General features: G+C 47.8%; 1 protein-coding gene across 2 annotated transcripts in view; it reads left to right on the top strand.

The window, feature by feature from the left end:
• Positions 1-1,170: 1,170 nt before the first annotated feature.
• Positions 1,171-8,805, top strand: part of DENND10 (DENN domain containing 10) — a 33,164-nt gene continuing 25,529 nt past the window's right edge. The window contains exons 1-2 of one of the 2 annotated variants that reach the window (XM_055247461.2): positions 1,171-1,297; positions 5,048-5,244. In XM_055247461.2, coding sequence (XP_055103436.1) covers positions 1,243-1,297; positions 5,048-5,244 — 252 coding nt within the window. In that variant the 5' untranslated portion in view covers positions 1,171-1,242. Of the gene's footprint in view, positions 1,298-5,047; positions 5,245-8,805 lie in introns of those variants that run through there. The other variant, XM_055247486.2, reaches the window with a different exon arrangement.

The raw sequence follows: 8,805 nt of genomic DNA, 5'->3' as shown, positions 1-8,805 counted from the left end.
CTATTATCTATGTATCTATCTATCTATCATCTGTTTATCTATTTATTTATTTTTGAGACAGGGTCTCACTCTGTCACCCAGGCTGGAGTGAGTGGCAGGATCACAGCTCACTGCAGCCTCAAAATCCTGGGCTCAAAGGACTTTCCTGCCTCAGCCTGAGAGTAGCTGGGACTACAGCTGCGTGCCACTATGCCTGGCTAATTTTTAAATTTTTTTTTTTTTTTTTTTTTTTTTGAGACGGAGTCTGGCTCTGTTGCCCAGGCTGGAGTGCAGTGGCGCAATCTCGGCTCACTGCAAGCTCCGCCTCCCGGGTTCACGTCATTCTCCTGCCTCAGCCTCTCTGAGTAGCTGGGACTACAGGCGCCCGCCACCACGCCCGGCTAATTTTTTTTTTTTTTTTGTATTTTTAGTAGAGACGGGGTTTCACCGTGGTCTCGATCTCCTGACCTCGTGATCCGCCCGCCTCGGCCTCCCAAAGTGCTGGGATTACAAGCGTGAGCCACCGCGCCCAGCCTTTAAATTTTTTTTGTAGAGATGGGTCTCACTATGTTGCCCAGGCTGATCTCGAACTCCTGACCTCAAGTGATGCTCCTGCCTTGGCCTCCCATCGTGCTGGGATCAGAGGCGTGAGCCACCTCACCTGGCCTGGATTATTTATTCCACTCGCCAATTGTCTGTCTTCCCCAGTGGACTGCTCTGTCTTGGTCAGCCCTATAAGGTATCCCCAATGCCTTATTAGGCCCTCAATTGTTTTTGTTTTGTTTTGGGGATGGCTGGATGAAGGAATGGATGGAGACCCTTCCTCCATCCTCAGGACGCCTCTTTTTAGGAACAAGGTGACCTGTTCTTTTGAGCTTGACCAGAGGACAGAGGTAGAACAAGGAAAGCCTAAGACGGGAAGAAAGATTGGAGTGGATTGAGAAGAAGGATGAACAGCTGGATTAGAGAAATTGAGGCAGGCTGCGAAGACTCAAGGAGGTTTCCAAGGGCGAAGGGCCAAGGGCAGAAGACGTGTGGAGCTGCACTGAGCAGGTCCTGGCAGGGAGGACTGGGGCTGGAATAGATGGGCCTGCGGGTGGGGCGGGGCCGACGGGGGATTGATGGTCCTGTGATGGGGGCGGGGCGGGCGTGAGGCGGGGCCTGTGATGGGGCGGGCCCTACGGCGGGCGGGGCGGGGCGGGGCTCGGGTGCGAGGCGGGTCCTGCAGGCGGCAGCCAGAGCTGCGCGCCGCGGCGGCGGAAGATGGCTGCGGCCGAGGTGGCGGACACTCATCTGATGCTTGGAGTCGGGCTGATCGGTGAGGACGTAGGCGCCCTGCCTGGCAAGCCCGCACCCTGGTTCTGCCTCTGCTCCACCTCGGCCCGGGGCAGCCCGGGCTCCCGCGGCCCCCGGCGCCGCCCGCAAGAGTAGGGCGCGGCCCCCTCCCTGTTGGGCCTGGACTGGGGGCTGCGGGGCCCGGCCTCCTTGGCGCAGGGGACCCGGCCCGCCGCACTCGCCCGCCAGCCCGCGGCCGCCTGTGGGGCCCGCCCGGGCCGAGGGAGCCTGGGGACCTCCAAGATTCCAGGGTGGAGCTCCCCCTGCACTCCCCGGGTTGCCCGGCGGAGCCGGGACGTCGAGCGCGCCCAGGCTGGGCGGCTGCGAGGGGCGCTGCGCGGGCGGGGCCGGGCCGGGCCGGGCGGGAGCAGCCGGCTGGCGGCGCGGCGGGGAGGAGGCAGGGTCCGGTTCCCCCGAGCCGGGCGCGGGCGGCTGCCTCGGAGCCACGGGTGACTGCCCGCCCGGGCGGCCCCCATCGTGGGACCGGGCAGGTGGAGACTGCTGGGCCGGGTGCTGCGCGTTGTACACACATTATCTCCTTTTAGCTCTCACCAGGGACCGAGGGGCCGTGGGAAGCATCTGACACCCACTTCACGGAGGAGCAAATGGAGGCCCAGGCCGTCATTGTGCACGGACACACCATAGGCAGTATAGAGCCGGGAGTGGGACCCTCGCAGTGTAGCCCAGAGCCCCCAACCCCCACCAGTGGAGAGCTCCTGCATCATGTGATCGAGCTTGTGCATAAAGCAGGAGTTTCTACACAGTCGTGTGTGGTGGAATCTCGGTTAGCTCTGAGGAATGTAATTATCTTACATAATTAAAAAATATCACACTGAGATCTTTGGGCAGCCTTGTGCAGTATTTAGGGGGTGGAACCCGTTGGTTCCCTTCGAAAAAGTTTTATTTTCCCGAGATTTTTGCACACCCCTAAACTCTCTATTCCCCAAGTGCACAATAACATTGCTTAGGCTTTAGCAAAACTGAAGAAATATGCTGATTATTTTTCAGTGCCTCAGAGCAGTGCGTTTATGTGGGAATCGCTTACTGTATTCATTTCTTTTTCTTCTTTTTCTTTTTTAGACGGGGTCTCTTATGCAGGCTGGAGTGCAGTAGCGCAATCACCGCTGTCTGCAGCCTCCACCTCCCAGTCCCAAACCATCCTCCTGCCTCGGCCTCCGAGTAGCTGGGACCTCAGGGGTGCACCACCACCCGATTAATTTTTGTATTTTTTGTGGAGATGGGATATCGACATGTTGTCCAGGCGAATTACTGTATTTATTTCTAATGTGATTTTCAAACTGCTTCAAAACAAAACCTAAGTAACTTAGTTTCTCCAGAAGGTACTTTTGAACTAAGGCTAAGTTAAACTGTCTTTATCTACTAATAGCAGATAAAAAGATGACATATGATCATATTTTGAACTCAGCAGTTTTTTAATTATTCACACTAATATGCATTTAAAAGGGGTTTGCAGCCAGCCTGGGCAATGTGGTAAAACCCTGTCTACAAAAAATACAAAAATTAGCCGGGTGTGGTGTGCCTGTAGGTGGGAGGATTGCTTGATCCCAGGAGGCAGAGGTTGCAGTGAACTGAGATCATGCCATTGTATTCCAGCATGGGTGACAGAGCGAGACCCCCCCGCCCCCGTCTCAAAAAAAGAAAAAAAAAAAGAGGCCACACACGGTGGCTCATGCCTGTAATCCTAGCACTTTGGGAGGCTGAGGCAGGTGGATCAATTGAGGCTGGGAGTTGATCAGCCTGGCCAATATAGCGAAACCCTGTCTCCACTGAAAAGGCAAAAAATTAACTGGGCGTGGTGGTGCACACCTGTAATCTCAGCTACTTAGGAGGCTGAGGCAGGAGAATCACTTGAACCCGGGAGGTGGAGGTTGCAGTGAGCTGAGATCAGAGGTGGTGGTTGCAGTGAGCTGAGATCGTGCCACTGCACTGCAGCCCAAGTGACAGAGTGAGACCCTGTCTCTAAAGAGAGAGAGAGAAAAAAAAAAGAATGTGAGTGTCTTTTTTAATATAATGATTTCTTTTCCTTTCGGCAGATACCCAGTAGTGGGATTACTGGGTGGAATGGTAATTCTGTTTTCAATAACAATTTTTTATTTGTAGTCTTTAGAGACAGGGTCTCTCTCTGTTGACTAGGCTGGAATGCAGTGGTGCATAGCTCACGACAACCTCCGAATCTTGAGCTAACGTCATCCTCCCACCTTAGCTTCCTGAGTAGCTGGGACCATAGGCACGCACCACCATGTCCAGCTAATTGAAATTTTTTTTTTGTAGAGATGCGGTCTCACCATGTGGCCCAGGTTGGTCTGGAACTTCTGGCCTCAGGCGATCCTCCTGGCTTCCCAAAGTGTTAGAATTATAAGCATGAGCCATTATGCTTGGCCTAAACAATTTTAAATACAAAATTCACACGGTGTGCAACATGGTTTGAAAGATTTCACCATTTTCTTCATCTCCAGTTTTGTTTTTGACAAACCTTTTCTATGTATTTATTAAAAATTATTCGGCTGGGTACGGTGGCTCATGCCTATAATCCCAGCACTTTGAGGGGCTGAGGCGGGCAGATCATCTGAGGTCGGGAGTTGGAGACCAGCCTGACCAATGTGGAGAAACTGAAACCCCATCTTTACTAAAAATACAAAATTAGGCAGGAGTGGTGGTGCATGCCTGTAACCCCAGCCACCCGGGAGGCTGAGGCAGGAGAATAGCTTGAACCTGGGAGATGGAGGTTGTGGTGAGCTGAGATCACTGCATGGCACTCCAGCCTGGGCAATAAGAGCAAAACTCCATTTAAAGAATTATTCCACCCAGCACTTTGGGAGGCCGAGGTGGGCAGATCACCTGAGGTCAGGAGTTCAAGACCAGCCTGGCTAACATGGCGAAACCCTGTCTCTACTAAAAATACAAAAATTAGCTGGGCATGGTGGTGGGCACCTGTAATCCTAGCTACTTGAGAGGCCGAGGCAGGAGAATCACTTGAACCTGGGAGCCAAGATAGCACCAGTACACTCCAGCCTGGGTGAAAGAGTGAGACTCCGCCTCAAAAAAAAAAAAGAATTATTCCAACTAGTTAAAAACTTAATGTAATTTTAGTTGATAAGCATTTGTGTGGGAGGAGATAGGGAGAAACTCTAACATCTCTCTCTCTCTCTCTCTTTTTTTTTTTTTTTTTGAGACCAAGTTTCGCTTTGTTGCCCAGGCTAGAGTGCAGTGGCGCAATCTTGGCTGACTGCAACCTCCGCCTCCTGGGTTCAAGCAATTCTTGTGCCTTAGCCTCCTGAGTAGGGATTACAGGCATGTCCCACCACACCTGGCTAATTTTTGTATTATTAGTAAAGACAGGGTTTCTCCAGGTTGGTCAGGCTGGTCTTGAAGTCCCGACCTCAGGTAATCCACTCGCCTTGGCTTCCCAAAGTGATGGGATTACAGGCATGAGCCACCATGCCCGGCCAAAACTCTACCATATCTCTAAGGCTGAATTTTCATTCATGGTTTGTTATAAAAACTTTTTACTCAGGTGGCCTATAATTCAGGATCATGATAGCTAGATAATTTGAGCAGTAGAGATAGGTGGGAATTTGGGGTCTCAAGTATTCTGAGTTGCTTTGTAAAATGGGATGTTAAAACTGATTCCACTAAGTGTTTCTGAGTAACCAATCAATTTACTTCCTTGCTGCTGTTTGACATTCTCACAGTGACCATCTTTCCACCGTAGAAAAGGACACAAATGGAGAAGTTCTGTGGGTGTGGTGTTATCCTTCCACGACAGCCACATTAAGGAACCTGCTGCTGAGAAAATGCTGCCTTACAGATGAAAACAAACTTCTCCATCCCTTTGTCTTTGGTCAGTACAGAAGAACATGGTTTTATATCACAACAATTGAAGTTCCAGATTCTTCCATTTTGAAAAAGGTATGATTGCGTGAAGGTAAAAAAAAAAAAAACCCAAAATAGGCTGGGCGCGGTGGCTCAAGCCTGTAATCCCAGCACTTTGGGAGGCTGAGGTGGGCGGATCACAAGGTCAAGAGATCGAGACCATCCTGGCCAACATGGTGAAACCCCGTCTCTACTAAAAATACAAAAATTAGCTGGGCGTGGTGGTGCGCGTGTGTAGTCCCAGCTACTCAGGAGGCTGAGGCAGGATAATTGCTTGAACCTGGGAAGTGGAGGTTGCGGTGAGCCGAGATTACGTCACTGCACTCCAGCCTGGTGACAGAGCGAGACTCCGTCTCAAAAAAAAAGAAAATATTAAATATTATTTTCATTGGGAATACTCTCTTTCACACTTCACTCTCATTCATTCTATAAATATTTATTGTTGTCTATTATATGACAGACCCAGTAGTTGACACAGTGGTGAGCGGTACAGCAATATGTGGTTTTTTCCCCTTTTTTTTGGTTTTTGTTTTTTTGAGATGGAGTTTTTCTGTTGGTCAGGCTGGAGTGCAGTGGCACAATCTCAGCTCACTGCAACCTCCGCCTCCCAGGTTCAAGAGATTCACCTGCTTCAGCCTCCCGAGTAGCTGGGATTACAGGCACCCACCACCACGCCTGGCTAATTTTTTTGTATTTTTAGTAGAGACAGGTTTTACCATGTTTGCCAGGCTGGTCTTGAATTCTTGACCTCAGGTGATGCACCCGGCCAGGATAAATTAAGAATTTAGAAAAGCAGGCTGAGCGCATTGGCTCACGCCAGTAATCCCAGCATTTTGGGAGGCTGAGGCGGGCGCATCACCTGAGGTTGTGAGTTCAAGACCAGCCTGACCAACATGGAGAAACCACATCTCTACTAAAAATACAAAAAATTAGCCGGGCGTGGTGGCGCATGCCTGTAATCCCAGCTACTCGGGAGGGTGCGGCAGGAGAATCTCTTGAACCCGGGAGGCAGAGGTTGTGGTGAGCTGAGATTGCGCTATTGCACTCTAGCCTAGGCAACAAGAGCGAAACTCCGTCTTAAAAAAAAAAAAAAGAATTTAGAAAGGATATTTAAGGCAGCTCATGTATTAAGTAGACTGTTCTTGGTGTGTTGTTTGCTATGAACAGTATCAGTGTGACATGTGGAAGACTAGGATGTGGTAATCGTGGACTTTCCTAATCCCAAGCAACCAGCAGGTTTTTTCAAAGAATAGAATATTGGAACAATACTTTATCTGAGCCTCTGGCATGTACCCAAACAGACATTTTTTCCCGTTTTAGGGCTAATTTATAGCAAATAGTGGGACTATGTGAAGCATGACTAGAATACCAGCTTAAATTTTTAAAATTACATTTAAAATAGCAGGAAGGTAACAATTTAGAAACTGTAGAAGATTTAAGACAAAACAGATTCATAGTTACAAAATATAAATTTGCAAGAAGATACTTTTTTTTTTTTTTTTTTTTTAACGGGAGTTTTGCTCTTGTTGCCCGGGCTGGAGTGCAGTAGCATGATCTCGGCTCACTGCAACCTCCATCTCCCAGGTTCAAGCGATTATTCTGCCTCAGCCTCCTAAGTAGCTGGGATTACAGGCATTCGCCACCATGTCCAGCTAATTTTCTTTTTTTTTTTTTTTTTTAACTTCAATTTTTAATTTTTATTTTTTGAGTCAGTCTCATTTTGTCACCCAGGCTGGAGCGCAATGGTGCAATCATGTCTTACTGCAGCCTTAATCTCCTGGGCCCAAGTGATCCTCCCTCCTCAGCTCCCTGAGTAGCTGGGAGCACAGGCGTGCACTACCATGCCCAGCTAGTTTTTAAATTTTTTGTAGAGATGAGGTCTCACTCTGTTGCCCAGGCTGGTCTTGAACTCCTGGGTTCAAGCGATCCTCCTGTCTTTTCTCCTAAAGTTCTGGGATTACAGGCGTGACCCACCGCACCTGGCCGAAAAGATAGGTTTCAATATGTAATGAAATCTTTGGTTTATTGCTCAATAAGCTCTTCTTTTTTTTTTTTTTTTTTTTTCTTTTTTTTGAGATGGAATCTTGCTGTGTCGCCCAGGTTGGAGTGCAGTGGTGTGATCTCGGCTCACTGCAGCCTCCACCTCCCAGGAACAAGCGATTCTCGTGCCTCAGTCTCTCAAGTAGCTGGGACTACAGGCATGCACCACCACGTACTCTTCATTTTAAATGCTTCTCTTCAAAGTTTTGTATTTATGAAATTCTGAATTTTGTCTCATTAGTGGAAATATTAGGTATATGATTATCAGAAATTTATAATAATAGAGGCATATAAGTAAATGAAGCTTTTTTTCTTTCTTTGAAACAAAGTCTCACTCTGTCGCCCAGGCTGGAGTGCAGTGATGCAATCTCGGCTCACTGCAACCTCTGCCTCCTGGGTTCAAGCAATTCCCTGCCTCAGCCTCCCGAGTAGCTGGGATTACAGGCACCCGCCACCACGCCTGGCTAATTTTTGTAGTTTTAGTAGAGATGGGGTTTCACCATCTTGGCCAGGCTGGTCTTGAACTCCTGACCTTGTGATCCACCTGCCTCGGCCTCCCAAAGTGCTGGGATTACAGGTGTGAGCCATCGTGCCCAGTCAAAGCTTCTTATGATAGTACTTTTTAGCTTATAGCACCCTGCAGAGAGTTAGTTCAGGAGCTGTATGGTTTTTACTGAGATGTATTTTGTTGTTTTTCATCCTTTTATAATGAAGAACAATTGCTATTTGACAGCTGTAGGGTGACTATGATTAATCTATTAATTTCAAAATAGTTAGAATAATTTGAATGTTTTCAGCATAAAGAAAAGATAAATAGTCTAGGTGTGGTGGCTGATGCCTGTAATCCCAGCACTTTGGGAGGCTGAGGTGGGTGGATCATTTGAGGCCAAGAGTTCGAGACCAACCTGGCCAACAGAGTGAAACACTGAGTCTACTGAAAATACAAAAAATTAGCTGGGCATGGTGGTGTGCCTATAATCCCAGCTACTTGGGAGCTTAGGAGGCTGAGGCATGAGAATTGCTTGAACCCGGGAGGCAGAGGTTACAGTGAGCTGAGATTACACCACTGCACTCCAGCCTGGGTGACAGAGCAAATGTCTCAAAAAAAAAAAAAAAAAAAAAAAAAGAAAAAATATACTGGAAAAATATGTACATCTATTATGTATCAATAAAAATAAGTAAAATAAGGGTGTGGTGGTGGTGCCTGTAGTCCCAGCTACTTGAGAGGCTCAGGCAGAAGGATCTCTTGAGCCCAGGAGTTCAAGTCCAGCCTAGGCAACATAGTGAGACCCCAACTCAAAAAAAAAAAAAAAAAGGTAAAATAAAATAGTGAAAAAGTGTGGGGGAGAAAAGATAAGCAGTTGCTAAATTGGTGAGTCTGATTTAGCACGTCTTCTACTTTGATGAGACTAGGGGACATTAAGTAGAAATGTACTTTTTTTATATTTGAAGTATTTTTGATTTCTGAAAAAATTTTTTTCTCTAAGTATTGCATTCTTATGTAGGAAATTCAACATATATGTATATGTAATACATATGCACATGCAGAAGTATAAA

This window comes from Symphalangus syndactylus, chromosome 2, assembly GCF_028878055.3.
Source record: "Symphalangus syndactylus isolate Jambi chromosome 2, NHGRI_mSymSyn1-v2.1_pri, whole genome shotgun sequence".
NCBI lineage: Eukaryota > Metazoa > Chordata > Mammalia > Primates > Hylobatidae > Symphalangus > Symphalangus syndactylus.
This window is presented reverse-complemented; position numbering and strand designations above follow the sequence as displayed.